At 43.8% G+C, this 18,242-nt stretch overlaps 1 protein-coding gene across 1 annotated transcript in view; it reads right to left on the reverse strand.

Annotated features, from left to right (window-relative positions):
• Window positions 1–1,057: 1,057 nt before the first annotated feature.
• Window positions 1,058–18,242, reverse strand: part of LOC310712343 (maestro heat-like repeat family member 5) — a 37,422-nt gene continuing 20,237 nt past the window's right edge. Inside the window, exons 9-11 of the mRNA XM_083515300.1 lie at window positions 4,845–4,980; window positions 3,854–3,975; window positions 1,058–2,785 (exon numbers count right to left, since the gene is read on the reverse strand). Of these exons, the coding sequence (XP_083371426.1) occupies window positions 2,594–2,785; window positions 3,854–3,975; window positions 4,845–4,980 (450 nt within the window). The 3' untranslated portion in view covers window positions 1,058–2,593. The remainder of the gene's footprint in view (window positions 2,786–3,853; window positions 3,976–4,844; window positions 4,981–18,242) is intronic.

Raw genomic sequence — 18,242 nt, forward strand, 5'->3', positions numbered from 1 at the left:
GGATCAGGTTAGCCATATTGATTTGCATGCTGTTGGTGGATTATTGTCATTGTCTTGTTGGGCTGTGTATGTGATAAAGGGGAGCAATACCGGGGTGAAGGCGTCTTCTTCTGTTTGTCCCTGTGTCAGTTTCAGTTTATTGGTTAATTTTTCTAGTAGGGCTGTTTCCCATACTATTTGGTACCATTGGTCCATGCTTACTCCTGACAAGTCTCTCCAGTGTCTGGTTATGGTGTTTCTGGCTGCTGAAAGTAGGTGGGTGTCAGGGGTTCAGGGACAGAGGCACAGGTGAGGGGGGAGACGGAGAGCGATGGGGAAGAATCCCAGGACAGTGAGGAAGAGGATGACAATGACTTGAGGTCTTCCATGAGTCTCTCAAATGAATCGGAGGATTCCCAGAAGGGGGCGCCCCTGGTCAGGCCAAGGGGGGTCACAGGGGGGACTTGCCAGGAGCAGGGAAGCAGCAGGGAAACCCCGAGTGGGAGTGGGAGATCGGGGCCGGCTTCCCAGCAGGAACGGAGTGAAGAGGGTGGAGTTCCCAGTGTGACACACGGAGCAGAGCAGGAAGGAGACAGGGGAAGGAGATCGGGGCAGGACGTCCTGCCGGAAGGGGCGGAGAGTAGTACAGGGAGTAGTGTGAGTGTCAAGAGGAAGGTCAGGGGTAGCGAACGCGCGCCAAGTTCAAATGTGGAGGCGCGCGGAAATGCAGAGAGCCCGGAGGAGGAGCCTGGCCCCAAAGCACGAAGGAGGGGGGAGCAGGCATCTGAGGAATCCGCTTCAGGGGAAAGCAGGAGGGAAGGAACCCAGGGGGGCAGAAAGACCCTGCGGAAAAGGAAAGACAGGAAGAGGTGGACCAGCACAAGCCTCTTAAACTGGTGTAGGGGCGGGACCGATTCAGAGGGGACTTCAAATGTCTAAGGCTAAGAGACGCGGGGCTGCACGCCTCGGTTGTGGAACCAATAATGAACTGCAATAAACATCCTTGTATATAAGAAGATCTTGGCGTTGGTCTTTTGTGAGCTGAGTCCTGAGGCAGCCCCTGACAGTGGGTTATGAGTTCTTTGTTGTGTAAGTGGGCATTGTTGTCTTGGAAGATGTTTAGTAGGGCCAGTTCTGGGGTGATGTCTAATACTTGCTTAGTTATTTTATATATTTCTCGTATGGCTGTTGTCCAGAATAGTTGGATTTGGGGGCACTCCCACCACATGTGGAGGTATGTGCCTGTGGAGGTGCACCCTCTCCAGCATTTTGGTGAGGTTCCTGGGCATATTAGCGCTAGTTTTCTTGGTCTTAGGTACCACCTGTAGGTGAGTTTCAGAGTGAGTTCTTTTCATTGATGTGGATTTAAAGGGGGGGTTTAGACCACATTCTGATCCATTGAGTGGGGTTAATCTCATAGCCTATGTCATTCTCCCATTGTTTTTTTATTCCGTCTAGGGGGTTTGTGGGATTTTGGAGTAGTATTTTGTATATTGCGGATACCATCCCTTTACCGTTTCCCTTTGTTGCTAGGAGGAGGTTTTCAAAGGTTATCAGGGGCCTAGTTGCTGCTGATTTTATTGTTGGATTGTTTAAGAGGGCATGTAATTGGGGATGTGTTAACCAGGGCATTTGGGTGTCTTCTAGTTTGTCTTGTATTTCTTGTGTTGACAAAGGTTTGTTATTTTTACAGAAGTCTATTAGGCGATATAAGCCTTTGGTTTGCCAGGTTTTTATCTGGAGGTTTTGTGCTGCATGGTGGAATAATGGGTGGTAGGGCAGGGGGATTAGTGGGGATGGGGTTGGTATTTTCAATTATGTCCCTCTCTAGGTGTACCCATTGTTTTGTCTCATCTTCTAGTATATATGGGATTATATGGAGTATTTGGCTGGCAATGTAATATGCTTCTATGTTGGGGATTCCCCATCCTCCTTCTGAGGTGGGGAGGTCAGGTATTTGGGGCTTATTTTTGTTTTTTTTATGTGAGAAGATAAAAGAGTGTAGTTTTCTCTGCCCTCTGCGGAGTTGTGTTGGGGGAATCCAGATTGGGAGGGTTTGGAATAGGTAGGTTAGTTTTGGGAGGGTATCATTTTGATCATAGCAAAGTTTTATTAATTGACCTCAGTGTTGCCCATATTGTGTTTCCTTTGCACTGAAATGAACAGGGTGGAATAATGTAATTAAAATACTGCCAAAGCAGACAGCGAGATGAAAAACAGGGTGTTTGATTTTTGGAAGCCGAACTGCAGCAGGATGGAAACAGAGGCGCGAGCCACAGACACGGAAATTGAAGAAGAAGAAGAGTTTGGATTTGATATCCCGCTTTATCACTACCCTAAGGAGTCTCAAAGCGGCTAACATTCTCCTTTCCCTTCCTCCCCCACAACAAACACTCTATGAGGTGAGTGGGGCTGAGAGACTTCAGAGAAGTGTGACTGGCCCAAGGTCACCCAGTAGCTGCATGTGGAGGAGCGGGGAAGCGAACCCGGTTCCCCAGATTACGAGACTACCGCTCTTAACCACTACACCACACTGGCTCTTCTTACTTCCCACACAATGCCTTCTTACTTCCCAGAAAGAAGCTAATTCTAAGTCCGAAGAGAATGTTTTAATTTAGAAGAAACCCGCTCCCCCTGCCTCCGTTTTGAGCCTTACGTTTTCCATCTCAATTCCGCATTCCTCAAGGAAGGACCTTAGGAGCTTTCCTGCAGCCTGAGAGACGGCTCTGTCTTCCACTGTCAGGTTGTCAATCGCCTTCAACACGACTTCATTGATCTGGCTGGGCGTGAGGTGCTCCCCAAAAGCCTGGCACAAAGAAGAAAGAAGAGGGAGTTTTCTTCTGCTCCACACTCTGACCACGTTTCAGTAGTCCAAGGGTGCCTTCACAAACCAAGTGAAAGACATCTCCACTCTGCCTTGAGAGGGTTGAACTAAGTGACCCCCGCGTCCCTTCCAACTCTACAATTCGGTGATTCTATTTATGTGTTTATTTAAGTAGCTGAAAGATTTTACAACAAACAAAACTAAAAGTCAGGTGACGCCTTGCTATTTTCGATCCACATCTTAAATTGGTTATGACATTGGAACATGAAGAGGTTCAATCTAAAATCAGACTAGAAAATTTTAAAAAAATTCTCGCAGGAACAGAGAGGGTGAATAATAGTGGCTATCCGTTATATAACCAATGCCAAACAGACTGGGTGGGAACCTGCCGGCTGTGTGCTTAGTTCTTAATATACAACAAAAAACACCCACCACAAGGTTGGCATAGTTCATTGGCTTGGCAGTGCCTCGTGAAAGATGCACCAAATGAGTCAACTTTTCCTATTCTTTTTCCGCCCTGAGGAGCCCATGCATGGTTCTCTCTCCTCCCCGTTTTAGTCTCATGAGGTAGGTTAGACTGAGAGACTGTGACTGACTTGTGAGTTTCAGGGCTGAGTGGGGATCTGAACCCTAGGTCTCCCAGCACCTGGTAGAATTTCAATAAGTAGAATTCTGCATGCAGTTTAGGCTACCGGGCACTTGTCTTTGAGCAATTGATTCTAATACAATGCATTTCTGAATGTTTTTTACACTAATAGCTCGCGCATGTATTTTTTTGCACACTGTTTGGCATTGCGAAATTCAAGGACATGTGAATTTCAAAGGCAGGTTGTGTTTCAGTTCTCCTATTGTTTCTGAAAGCCTCGATTTGATAGTTTGGCTTCCAGTGTGAACTGCTCTGAATCTCTCCCTCATCCCTAGCAGGCGTGGGCTGCCTGAGGGCAGGCTGAAGTTAGTGGGGCAGGGCCCCATTGGCCCGAATGAGCAAATCTTTGCTAACTGGGAGTGGCTGCGGTCTTAGCAATAAAGAGTACAAAAAGCCACCCCTACCTTGGCCACTTTTGCGATGTTGTAGTGGAAGAGGGAGGGCCCAGGGATGAAGAAGTCTTCTCGGACCCATCTGACCATCTTGCCTTTCTTATTTTTATTCCCCCTCTTCTCCAGTTCCTTACCTAAGCAGGGTCGGGTTTTGGAATATGCATGCAAAAGAAACCAGCATTAGTGCTCCCTGCTCAAAACCTCCAGTTTTCCCACTGGGACCAACAAAAACAATTATCGATTTCACCTCAAAAATTATAATTCAGAACTGGGAAAAAGGTTCAGAAGGGGGTAACCAAAAGGACTGGGGTGCTTGTGGAGCTGGTTGCAGCATTTGGGGGGGGGGTTCCGTTTAGAAAAACGGCGAGGAAGAGGAGACACAATGTATGGCATGGAGAAAGTGGAGAGAGAAAGCTTTCTCTCTCACTGTCAGAACATGAGAACAACTGGACCTCCAATGAAACTGAAGTTTCAGGATGGTCCTTCTTCTTGCAGTGCACAGCTAAACTCTGGAACTCCCTGCCACAGGAGGCACTGATGGCCATGGACCAAGATGGCTTTCAAAGAAGATGAGGCAAATTCATGGAAGAGAAGGCTACCCATGGCTATTAGCCAGGATGGCTATGCTCTGCCTCCATGGTCAGAGGCAGCAAAGTACAGGAGTAGAAAGAGCTTGAATTCTGCTTGCTGGATTCCCACAGGCATCTGGTCAACCCCTGTGGGAACAGGATGCTGGACTGGGCTGGGCCAGAAGGCTTTTCTGATGTTCTTCAGCAGTGAATCCCTCCCCCAAGACTGCCCTCTCGTCTCTGGCCAACAGGGTGTTGGCGTTAGGCCAGTGCTGGCACGAATTCTGGCCCTCCTGAACTCCCTGATCAACCCCAGCAGCAGCCAGCATGGGCAACACTCAGGGATGATGGGGGTTGGAGCAGCCTCTGGAGGGCTACAGACCTCCCACCCTGCGGCTTACAAGAAACAAGCCATTTCCCAGCATCGCCCTCACCCATTTTGGCTATCATGATGTAATGGAGATGGTACAAGGCCTCCGCTGACTGCAGGCCAATCTCCTTCACGTTGTCTGTGAGGTGAAGGGACAAGAGCGCCACCAGCTGCCCAAGAAGGGGGAAATCCTGGGATACCTAGGAGGTGGAGAGAGAGAGATGCACAGTCAGCCCTCGTCCCACAGAGCCCAGCAAGAGAAAACCACCTGGCATGCTTTCAGTCGGCAAAGGTGGCAGAGGGGCGCAGGGCAAGAGAGCTGTGCTTAGGTGGCCCACCCTAGGCTTGCCCCAGGGCTTTTTCCCCAGCCAGAACTCACTGGAACTCAGTTCTGGCTGTTGAATGGTTGAATGTTGAATGGCTGTGTCAGCATTTGGGTGTAGTATATAAGGAGCAGCACCTAGCTCTCCCATTACCCTGGGGGATGGGTTGGTGGTTGGGTCTGGTTTGTTGTTGATCTGTCCTGGAGTGTCAACACAAGGGGGCTTGTGAAGAAGGCGCAGCAGAGACTGTGCTTTTTGAGAATTCTAAGGAAAAACCATCTTCCGCAGAAACTGCTGCTTGCCTTCTATCACTGTGCCATTGAGAGTGTGCTCACTTATGGCTTATGTGTGTGGTACGGAAGCTGTACTACCCGGGACAGGTTGGGGTTGTGCAGAGTTGTTAAGGCAGCAGAGAGCATTGTTGGCTGCCCACTCTCCACCTTAGAGCAGATTTATGCCACAAGGTGCCATAGGAAGGCACTGGACATAGTAAAAGATCCATCGCATCCTGGTCACTGTCTCTTCGAGCTCCTGCCGTCGGGACAGAGATACAGGACAATGAAGACAAGAACGAGCCGTCTTAAGAACAGCTTCTTCTCCAGAGCGATCTCGGCCCTGAATGGGAAGCCCTGAATGGGATTTGAAAGTCATCTAATCTTCCTTGCTGTATTATACTGTATTGTTTTAATTAGTGTTTTTATAGTTGTTTTGATTTTGTGTGGAGTGCCCTACCTGGGTGGATGGAGCAGCCAAGTAATTTCGTTGTCCCCGAGAGGGGGCAATGACAATAAAGATATTATTATTATTGTTGTTGTTGTTGTTGTTGTTGTTGTTGTTGTTGTTGTTGATGTTGATGATGATGTATTTAGTGTATAAGGAGTTTTTGTTTTTGTTATTAAAACCTTGTTTAAGTTATTTTTGAGTCCCTTTTTAATGCATGGTCTCCCCAGCAAGCTCTCTGCAGTGCTACTATACTGCAAATAGCTAACATCTTTGGTTATGGGCCCAGCTGCTGAGTGGATGACTGCATATTTTTGGACTCTGAGAAAGGTTTGAAAACTCCTTCTCCTGTTAGTGTAGTTTCTGTGGGTCTGGAAGAGTTCCAGAATGGTTGACCGGGTTCCAGAAGCTGAGAAGGCTCTGGTGTTCCCACAGCTAACAGATGAGAACTATAGTTTATGGTCTTTTCGGGTGGAGGCGCTTTTGACCTCTAGAGAAGTATGGACCTATGGACTTCCGGGTTAGCGCAATCGGTTAATGGCGGATTCCCTCCGAGCTCCGGAGGGAATCTGCTCGACAGGGGTCGGGTCTTGCCGCGCCGGCGACACGGGGACCCTTAAAAACCACAGGCGCAGATGCCCGTGGACATGGTGACTCAGCGGGCACCGTTAGCGCCCTCCCAACCCGCGAATGAGCCTTTTTAAAGGCTACGGAACGGGGGATGGGGAGTGGCGCGGTGCTGTGAGTCTACTGCTTCCCCTGCCGAGCGAAGCCGCATGCCATTTGTCGGAGAGCGCTGACTTCTTCCTTTAAAAAAATTGGACTCAAAATCAAGAACAACAACCCGTGAGTATTTTGGAAATTGGACTAAAATTATTCTTTTTTTGTGGATCTGGCACGAGCGGGGGAGGTGCAAAAAGGAAGTCCGTCTCCCCCCCCCCCATTGTAAACAGTTTAAAGCAAGGATTTGCCAACTAAGGTTGAGAGAAGAGCTGGTTTTTTTCCTGATTGGATAAAAGTTATTAATTTCCACGGATTTAAAAGTCTAAGTTACTGTGCTGGAGGACAAGAGTTTATTTGCTTTGATTAAGTGCCACTTTTCCTGAGACCGGGAGTAACCCGTGAAAGGAGCCTGCTGAGGGTTTACAGAAGATTTTGACAGCTGTCAAATTAGCTGTCAAAGTCGGAAAAAACTGAAAGTTTTGGTTTAGCCGGTCATATCGTTACAAGGTATTGAAAGTAAAGAAAGATTGATACAAATAAATTTGACTTTTGGATTGGAAGTGAAAGGAATACTAAGTAACCAGAATCCCTCTAGAGGGGATTCACGGATATTACAAGAATGGAAATAGGTCGGAAAATTCTGGCAGATCTGGATGAGGTCGTCTTTCTCATGGGAAAGCTGCGAAAGATGTATGAGCAAGGCCATGTTTTGTCTACAAGTCCTACAAAACCGAGGTCAACAGTAAATATACCTTCTGAGCTGGAAAAGGACTTGATGTTCAAAACACAGGCAGCTGGACAAGAAAAGAAACCAAAGACTGAAGAGGAGGAAAAGATACTTGCTGAACAGGAGGAGCAGAAAGGAGGGGCGGCCGAAATGTCACAGAAGGTAAACGAGAGCCGGAGGCCTGTCAAGATGGCTACAAGCTCGACCAAGGTGGAAGCTGGAGTCTTTGGGATATTTGGATTTAAGAAACAGAGCTTGAGCTCCACCTTTAAACAAGTAGGCTTGGCTGGAAGGATCATGGACATTATAGAGAGAGTGCCCCTTCGAGTTTGGGTGTCAATCATAAGGGACTTTCAAAGAAGCCGGCTGAAAGGGACTGAGAGAGATTTGAGAGCCTCGGACATAAGGTCACCAGGCTAAATAGATGGACTAAATGGACTATGGTTTGGGATTGAAACCGGGGAGAGAAGGGTGGGGTTTGGAAATCCAAAGGGGGCCTGATCTTTTTTATGCTGTGTCAAATTTCATGTTGTTTATCATTATAAGAATGGGGAATTCGTGGAAGGGAAATAGGGTCAACCTTAGAAAAAGTTTTTTACATATGATTAAGGTATATAAATTAAAAGTTGATTTATAAACTGAACTAAATATAATAATGAATTAAGGGTTAAAATCTAATACAAATAAACACATTAACAAATTAAGGTTAAGACATTAGGGATAAAAACTTGTTGAACAAATAATTGGATCTGGAATAAAAGAAGGGGAGGTGAGGGGAAGTTGTGAAAAGAAGTTATTGAAAATGAGATTTTAAAGGTGGATTTTTTTGTGTTTTTCTTTGTCTTTTTGTTTTGTTTTTTGTACCTTTTGAAACTTTAATAAATATTACTTTTTAAAAAAAGAGAAGTATGGACCTATGTAACTGATGACCCTCCTGACCCTGTAACTAATGCTTGGTTGAAAGGAGATGCAAAAGCCAGGGCAATAATTAATTTGGCAGTTAGCAACCAGCAAGTAGTCTATATAAGAAATAAGAAAACTGCCAAAGAAATGTGGGACAGTCTGCAGCAGTGCATATTAGAAAAGAGTCAGCGTCTGCCTTGATGTTTTTCAAGCAGCTGTACCAGACCAAGTTGCAGCCTGGTGGTGATTTGGCAGCACACTTGAGATGTCTGGAGGCAATACGCTGCAAATTAATTCAAAGGGACATGGAGATACCTGATATTCAGTATGTTTTTATCATTCTTTGTTCCCTTAATGAGGACTTTGATGGTGTAGCTAGCCAGATATCTGCCATTCCACCAGCACAATTAACTGTGGAAGGGGTAACGGCAAGATTAATGGGTGAGTTGGATAGAAGGGAGGCTTGTGCCATAAGCACTCCTATTTCCAGAAACAATGAGAAACGCCATATGCAAACTTGTGGTGATACGACTGCATTTAAAGCTGCAAAGCATTATTGGTTCTGCAATAAGCAGGGACATTTTGCAAAAGGACTGCAGATCCAAAAGAAAGCAAAGTACTCCCAAGTCTGTTTCTGTTCATCAGTCACGGTCGTCAGCCCAGCAGCCGACACCGTACCATAAAGACAGAAACGAGCCGCGAGCTTTTCATGCTCGGACTACAGATCGTAAAAGAATTAAAGGTGCCAAGTGGAAATCTTTTATTGTGGACTCTGGAGCATCTTAGCACATTTGCAACGATCCAAGCTTGTTTATTTCTTTTGAATAGGAAATTCGTAATGTACATTTAGCCAATTCACAAGTCTTGCAGTCGCTTGGCAGACTCTTTAAACATTACGATAGCGAACTGCATTTACTGCCCGTCAGTGGACAATTTATTGTCAGTAAGATGTTTTGCTCGTCAAGGCATAACTGTGTGTTTCTTAAAGTCAATGTGTGAGTTTTTCGATGGGAACAAACGTCTATTGTATGCCCGGGAATCTGATGGTTTATATAGACTGTATTTTCGCACCTACTCCCAATTGCCTATAAATTGCAGAGCAGCACAGTCAAGCCAGGGGTTGAGGAATGTAAGGCCACATTCTGGGTGTGCCCATGAAGCACACAGAATTCTGGGACATCTGAATTTTGCTGATGTAACTAAGACAAAGAATATTATTAATGGCCTAAACTTAAAACCATGTAAATTCTTTACGCAATGTCTATCCTGTTGCAAGAATAACATTAAGGTTGCACTCAAGGGTAGGTGCTCAGATAGGAAAGTAACTGAGCCATTTGAGCGTGTACATTGTGATTTAGTTGGGCCACTCCCACCATCATTAGGAGGTTCTAAGTACTGGCTTACCCTGATAGACCAGTATACTAGATATTATTGGACTTATGCAATAGCTGAGAAGTCCCAAGCATTTGAGAAGTACAGAGCTTTTTGCAACTGGGTAAAAACGCATTTTAACAAACCAATTAAGAACCTGTTTACTGACCGGGGCGGGGAATTTGTTTCTGGGGATTTTGAGAATTTCCTGGAAGCGCAGGGGACTACTCATGAGTTATCTTGCCCCCGAAGTCCCTGGCAAAATGGGCTTGTTGAAGTTGTGCAGCGTGACCTGCAGGCAGGGGTTAAAACTTATCTGCACAATGCTAATCTGCCCAAAGTCTTTTGGGCTGAAGCGCTCAATGCCTTTTGTTACGTTAGAAATCGCAGTTATCATTCTGGTTTAGATGTCACCCCTGTTGGGATACTGCCAGGGAGACAAAGGCCATCATGCCCCCATGTCGACTCTGGACGATCCATCAACCTCCCGTAGGAACGCAGTATCAGTCAATTAGCGACACAAGCCTCAGAAACAGCTTTCCACATTCCAAGGACTTGTGCACGCCCTTTGCAGAGTTCGCACAACAAAAGATGCACTCAGGAGAGCATTATTTACAACTTTATTCAGCATTGGTCAGAACAAAGAAAAAACATGACTGCTTGCCTGCGTGTTCAGGCACAGAGAGAGAAACAAAAGCTATATACAAAACATAAACTTCCTGTGAGCCAGAAGTAAGCAGACTGTGACTCAAACAACAGCCTGCTCCCTGTTTAAGGTGGAACGGAAATATCCTAACATCCTCCCCCTTTCCGTGTAACCTGTAGTACCTGTGGTTCAACCCAATTGCAACCTCTGTACGTAATCCTTAAGTTGTTCTCTGTTAACAACCTTAGACAACAGATCAGCAGGAATTTCATTTCCTGGCATGTAGGACACCTGAATGAGTCCTTTCTGAATACACTCTCTTGCACGATGTAGCTTAATCTGCAAGTACTTGGTTCTTTGCTTGCAACTCTCTGAGTTCAGCAAAGCCAAACAGGATCTATTGTCTTGATACACTTGTATAGGACATTTCACAGAAACTCTGATGTCCTGAAACAGTTGCATCAACCATTCACAATCCATGAGTGAAAATGACAAAGCATTGAGTTCTGCTTCACAGGAACTTAGGCTTACTGTCATCTGCTTTTTGCACAACCAAACAGACAGTGGTTGTACATGTAGCATACTCCAGAAGTGCTTGTACCATCCGTGGTGTCACTTCCATAACTAGCATCTGCAAAGATTTCAAGACCTCCAGTCTTCTGACTGGTGAACCTCAGCCTGTAGTGCAAAGTCTGTTTCAAATAGCGGCCTATGTGCTTCAGAGCTTTCCAATCCTGAACAGTAGGATTGTTAGCATGTCTGCTAAGCAGGTTAGTGCTTACAGCTATGTTGTGGGATGTAAACACAGGAGCAGTCAATGACAACATTCCTAGAGTGTACATGTTAGAACATGGGGAGGGATGTCAGTGTAGCAAGCAGGTAAACTTCCTGGGGACGGACTTCCTCCGCATGTGACCAGAGGTGGGTGTGGCCTCACCTGTGCAGGTAAATGATAAAGGCACAGGGCAGCCAGCCATTTTCTCTCTCTGCCATCTTCCTTCGATGAGGAAACATCCAAGGATGCCCTCTTGGCTCTCAGCCAAGAGAGGACGGGACTATCTTACTACAAGATAGATTCTGAGTGTATTTTACCTTTTTAAGCTGTCTGCCTTCTGGGATCATGTTGTGAACAGAACGTGAGTAAACTCTTTTATAAAGACTGTGTCGTGTCTTGTATTTTAAGAGGGAATAAAAGGGGAAATTATGAGAGTAATTATTATAGAGGTTCTAGCGAACCTGTGCAAGCGTTACCGTTGCGAACTTTTTTTTTTTTTTGGTAATAATATTTTTTATTGCTTTTTTTCCAAGGTCCGATACTTCATCAATAACACAGCAAAAGCGATTTTACAGAAAGAAAGAAAAAGTTAAAAAAGAGAAAGAAAATTCACATTTCCAGATCATTTTTCATAATCTACTGGACTTCCCCACATCTTCCACCCCTGCATTCTTCACAATAAAGAAAAATAAACAGCAAATTGATACCTTGTTTCATGCGTATTTGTGCTTTCACCTAATTATATACTCTAAAATTTAGACTTTTCACTGTCATAACTTAATTTCCACCATTTTCAAATCTCAATACTGAAGCATGTTTTTCCCAAAACTTAGCAAATTCTCAACATTCATATAGCTTATAATGTTTTGTAGATAGTCCTTAAATTTTTTCCAATCCTCTTCCACTGCCTCTTCTCCCAGGTCTCGGATTCTGCCGGTCATTTCGGCTAATTCCATATAGTCCATCAGTTGCGTATGCCACTCTTCCAGCGTGGGTAGCTCCTGTGCCTTCCAATATTTGGCTATAAGGATTCTTGCTGCTGTAGTTGCATATAAAAAGAAGGTTCTATCCTTCTTTGACACTCTCTGGCCCACAATGCCCAGGAGGAAGGCCTCTGGTTTCTTGTGAAAGGTATACTTAAATACCTTTTTCAACTCATTATAAATCATTTCCCAAAAGGCCTTCACCCTCGGGCATGTCCACCAGAGGTGAAAGAATGTTCCTTCAGCCTCCTTACATTTCCAACATTTATTGTCAGACAGATGATATATCTTTGCAAGTTTGACTGGGGTCATGTACCACCTGTATATCATTTTCATAATGTTTTCTTTCAAGGCATTACATGCCGTGAATTTCATACCGGTGGTCCATAACCTTTCCCAGTCTTCAAACATAATGTTGTACCCAATGTCTTGTGCCCATTTTATCATGGCTGATTTAACTATCTCATCTTGAGTGTTCCATTTGAGCAACAAGTTGTACATTCTTGAAAGCACTTTCGTCTTAGGTTCAAGTAGTTCTGTCTCTAATTTCGATTTTTCCACCTGGAAACCAATTTTTTTGTCCTTTTTAAAAATCTCTTGAATTTGGGCATAGTGGAACCAGTCTCGCACCTTGCCTTTCAATTTTTCAAAACTCTGCAACCTCCAATTATCTCCAACTCTTTCTATTATCTCACAGTATTTTGCCCAGCCACCCTCCATATTGAGTATTTTTGTGGCCTTAGCCTCCATTGGTGATAACCACCTCGGGGTCTTATTTTCAAGTAAGTCCTTGTATTTGGTCCAGACAATGAATAAAGCTTTCCTGACAATATGGTTTTTAAACAATTTATGGAACTTTACCTTGTCGTACCACAAATATGCATGCCACCCAAAAGCGTTGTTAAACCCTTCCAGATCTAGGACATCAGTGTTTTCTAACAAGAACCAATCCTTCATCCAGCAGAAGGATGCAGCTTCATAGTATAACCTTAAGTCCGGCAGGGCAAATCCCCCTCTTTCTTTTGCGTCTGTTAGTATTTTAAATTTTATCCGGGGCTTTTTGCCCTGCCAGACAAACTTCATGATGTCCTTCTGCCACTTTCCAAAACATTCCACTCTGTCCACGATCTGCAGGGTTTGGAACAAAAACAACATCCTTGGCAATACATTCATCTTAACAGCTGCAATTCTTCCCAACAAGGAAAGTTTCAATCTTGACCAAGTTTCTAAGTCCTTTTTGATTTCAGACCAACATTTTTCATAATTATCTTTAAACAAATTCAAATTTTTCCCAGTCAGATTGGCCCCCAGGTACTTCACTTTTTTAACCACATTTAATTCCGTTTCCTTCTGGAACCCATCTATTTCTGAAGATGTCAAGTTTTTTGCCAAAACCTTAGTTTTTTGTTTATTCAACTTGAATCCCGCCACCCGACCAAACTCATAGATTAATTCTAAAGCTCTTTTTGTACTAGGTTCTGGCTCCTGTAGTGTTAAAACCAAATCATCTGCAAAAGCTTTCAGTTTATATTGTTTTCCTCCGACCTGTATTCCTTCCACCCGCTGATCCTTCCTAATCAAGTTCAGCAACACCTCCAGGACAGAAATAAATAACAAGGGTGATAAGGGGCACCCCTGTCGTGTCCCTTTTTCGATTTTGAACTCCTCTGTCACCACATTGTTTACTATCAGTTTAGCTTTTTGTTCTGAATAGATTGCTTCAATACCATTTTGGAACGCCCTTCCCACTCCCATCCCTTCCAAATTTTTCTTCATGAATTTCCAAGATATATTATTGAAGGCCTTCTCGGCGTCTATAAAAATCAAAACTGCTTTCGTGTTCAAATTTGTCTGCAGTAGCTCCAAAACATCAATAATATTCCTGGTGTTGTCAGACAAATGCCTACCAGGGAGAAAGCCTGCTTGGTCTTTATGAATTACTTCATTTAAAACTTTTTTAAATCTACTTGCCAGAATATCAGCAAAAATTTTGTAATCCACGTTTAGGAGTGAGATGGGACGGTAGTTCTTGAGTTGGGTCTTTTCAGATTCCAATTTTGGTATCAAAGTGATGAAGGCTTCTTTCCACGATTCTGGTGCTCCCTTCCCTTCCATAATTTGGTTACATACCTCCATTAGCGGCTGGGCCAGATATTCCTTCAATGTCTTATAATATTTGGAGGTAAGTCCATCTGGGCCTGGGGATTTGCCTAATTGCATATTCTGAATGGCACTTTCAATTTCCTGTTGTGTTATTTTGTAATTCAGGGCTGTTTGTTTATCTTGAGATAATTTTTGCAGGCCATGACTTTTTAGAAATTGGTTTATCTCGGTCTCTGCTTGAGGTCCTTGAGTAAACAATTTTTTGAAGTATCTCTGGAAACACTTTCTGATTTCTTCTGGTTTCTGAATACATTCTCCTTCAACCTCCAGATTGGTAACAAAGTTCAATTTTTGTCTCTTTTTCAGCTGCCATGCCAGCAGCTTCCCACATTTATTTGCCAATTCGAATTATCTTTGTTTCATCTGTTTAATTTTCCATTCAACTTCTTGATTTATCAATTTCGCATATTGTGCTTGATGGAATTTTATTTCTCTTAAAACTTCTTTTGATTTTGGATTAAGTCTCAACTTTTTCTCTCCGTCCCTTATCTTCTCCAAAATCTTGTCCTTTTTACCATTCCAGAGTTTTTTCTTGATAGTATTCTGTTGTATCAGGAACCCTCTCATAACAGCTTTACTCGCGTCCCAGATCATTTTCTTTTCCACCGAAGTGTTCAGATTTATTTCAAAATAGTCCTTCAACGTTTTTTGGGCCTTCTTCACAATCTCCTGATCTCTAAACAAGGTGTCATTCATTCTCCATCTGAAGGATCCAGCTGGTGTAAGTCTCAAGTCCATTTTCAAGGCGTTATGGTCGGAGCAGGTTTTGGGGCAGATCTCTATTTTTTTAGTCTTAGGTGCCAGTCCTCTAGTTATCCAGATTTGGTCGATTCTTGTCCAAGATAGGTGGGCCTCAGAAAAGAATGTCCCCTCTTTACCTAGTGGGTTCTTCGTCCTCCAAATATCAATCAAGTCCATATTGTCTGTTAATTCAAAGAAAGTCTTAGGTAGTCTGCCATCTTTAGTCGGGTTTTGATTTTGTGACTTATCCATGTAAGTGGAGACAACCCCATTCATGTCTCCCATCAAAATGATGTTAGTATAGTCAATATGGTCCAGCATTATCTCGTGCAGCTTTTTATAAAATTCCGATTTCCCCTCGTTTGGTGCGTATATTCCTACTATCAAAAATTTTTCTCCTTGTGATTGTATTTCAATCGCCAAAATTCTTCCTTGTTCATCTTTAAACACAAACTTTGGTGCTAGGCTCTCCTTTGCATATATCACTACTCCTCTTTTTTTTACCTTATCTGATGAAATAAACTCTTGGCCTAGTCTCTTATTGATTAACACTCTCCTATGGAGCCTAGTCACATGTGTTTCTTGCAGGCAAATAACGTCCAATTGTTCTTTCCTCAATATATGAAAAATCTTTTTCCTTTTTTCGGGAGAATTTGCGCCATGAATGTTCCAACTAAAAAGCTGCAGAGACATCCTGAATCAATTTGTCAACCGATAGGGTTGTCTCCCTTGTCGTCTATGTCTGGAAGTGGATCTGGTTTTGCGCCAGGCGGAGGAGGTGGCCAAGTACCTGCTATTCCTTTCCGAAGGTCCTCCCCGTAGTCGTTTAGGAACTTTTCTTGCTCCTCAGCTGTTCTGATTCTTACCTTCTTCCCTTTCAAGTTGAAAGATAGTCCTTGAGGAAATTCCCACCTGTAGGGGATTGTGTTGTTTCTCAATAAACTTGCAAGGTCTTTATATGTAGTTCTTAAATCCAGCAACTGTTTTGGTATATCTCTGAAGATTTCTGCTGTCTTTCCCTGAATCACCAATGAATTTTTAAAATGTAGGCCTAGTATATTATCTTTTTCTTGCTTAGATCTCAAAATGATCAAGCAATCTCTTGGTTTGTCCTTCTTGGCCACTCTTCCCAATCTAAAAGCGGTGACAATTTTAAAGTCCTTCTCTTCTGCCAGACCCCAGAACTTGGATATTTCTGCTGTCAAAAAACCAATCAAATCTTCTTTCTCTAGTTCTGGGATATTTCTAAGCCTGAGATTACTTTCCCTGTTTTTCAATTGCACCATGGACAGATACGCTTGCTGTTCAGTGACCTGTCTGCTCAGTGGTCTTACTTCCCCTCTTAATTCCTCTATCCTCTTTTTATTTTGGTCTGCTTTTGTATTTGCTTCCTCGGCTATTTTTCGATTTTCTGTTGTAGTTGTTTGAAGGTTTCCTATTGCCTGTGTATTTTGAGCGACTTGATCTGTCAGTCTATTAATTGTGGCTGTCACCTGGTCAAATTTAGCCGCTTGTTCATCAGCTTTCTTGTTTAATGCTGCCAGCTGGTCCAATATTTCTTTAGAGACAGGGTCGAGCCCTCCTGCAGCCATATCCCCAAAAGCTGGCTGTTTAGGTTGTCCTTCTTGCAGACCTGTAACAATTGGGACAGATGATCTACGTGGCTGCACAGGCAAAGTTGATTGCAACAGTTCAGTTTGTTTTGCTTTCTTGGCGGCCCTTGTTTTTGCTGCACCACTCATTCCACAGCTGTCCAAGTATCAAGGTCAAATTGTAAATCCCATGGGAAAAGCAATCCAGAATGTAAACATCCAGACGTAAAAATTCCAAAACAACCAGCAGTTCTCAGAGACTAAAAATTCCACAATCCAGCAGGGGGAGCTCCCCAGAAATTAGGGAGACGGATAAAAAGTTTCCACCATTAAATTCCCAAATAAAAAGTTAGGTAAAATCCAAAACAAGGGGGAGAACCCTCTAAGTTCACTTTAAACTGCAGAGAGTAAAAGTTCTTAACAATGGTGCATGCAACAGTTCCTTGCTTGTAACTTACAAAGTAGCCCAATGTAACTTTATGCTTTTATATACAGTTACCGCAGTCTGATGTTTCTTTGTATCTAGACAGCCCGAGAGCTGGGTTTCGTAACTTTGTAATCCACAAGAAGAAGAGAGAAAAATCACAGTCTATGTCCACTTATAGTGCAGTTTTAACTTTTTTTTGACTTTTAAACGATCAAATCCGAATTTGCAAGGTATATTCCAACTTCTTTTAAACTCCCTTTCAGCGCTTCCGCTTTAGTAGTTCTTTGCTCAATACTTTAAGCAGAGCTGGAAGACGGACTTCCTTTTTAACGTCTCCCGCTTTCAGCCGAATTTCACAAATTTAAGTTCAAAAGTCTCGGGTTTCTTACTCACGAGTATGTTGTTTCAAATCGAATGTTCAAAGAAGAAAGGTCAGCGCTCATCAGCAGCAGCCGCGCGGCTTCACTTCCGCGGAAAGAGCGATGAACTCACAGCACCGCTACCCCCTCCACGTTCCGGAGCCCCTTACGGGGTCCCTTCTTCGTTTCCGAGGTCGCTCTTGGTGCCCGCCGAGTCCCACGACCACAGGCTCACTCTACCTGTGGTTTTTCTTAGCGGGTCTCCGCTCTGCCATAGCGGACGACCCTTTTCCGCGGAGCCCCTCTTCACAGAGTAAAGAGGACCGCCATTGCCGTTTCGCGCCGCCTCCGGAAGTCCGTTACCATTGCGAACTTAAAGGGGAATGTCTATAAACTCTGCTGATATTTTGGGAACTTGTTAGCACAAATTGGATTAGGATATAATCTCACAATATATCCTCTCCTGCACCCCTGAACATTCCCACAAATGTCAGGCCTTGAACATCTAGCAATGAAATTCAGCTTGCCTAGAATGCATCTATACACTGTAGTGTCAGAAAACGCTTCAGCAGTACCGTCTACCTGGTAACCTGTCACCATCGGTGTGTCTGCTGGGTTTGCATCAACCAAATTCAAACTGGTTAATACATCAGCAATTTTCTGTGTTTGGTGTACCAGAAAATTACCTGCTTGGTCCCTTTCCACCTGCAGAGAAAGATAGTTGGATACCTCACCAAGATCCTTCATGTCAAAGTGCTCCTTCAGCTGAGCTAGGGTGCTTTGGTTCAAAGCCTGATTCTTCCAAAACATCAGAAGATCATCAACAAAACATAAACAATACAGTTTGTTTTGCCCCTCCTCCTTGACAAACACACATGGATCAGCTTTGCCCTGGTGAAAACCTAGAGAAAGCAATGTCTCAGTGAGTTTTGTGTTCCAACATCTGGCACTCTGCTTGAGACCATATAAGGATTTCCTCAGTTTACAGACCATTCCCTTCTGTATCTGC

The sequence above is a fragment of the Podarcis liolepis genome (genome assembly GCF_965112155.1).
Source record: "Podarcis liolepis genome assembly, chromosome: 1".
Lineage (NCBI taxonomy): Eukaryota > Metazoa > Chordata > Lepidosauria > Squamata > Lacertidae > Podarcis > Podarcis liolepis.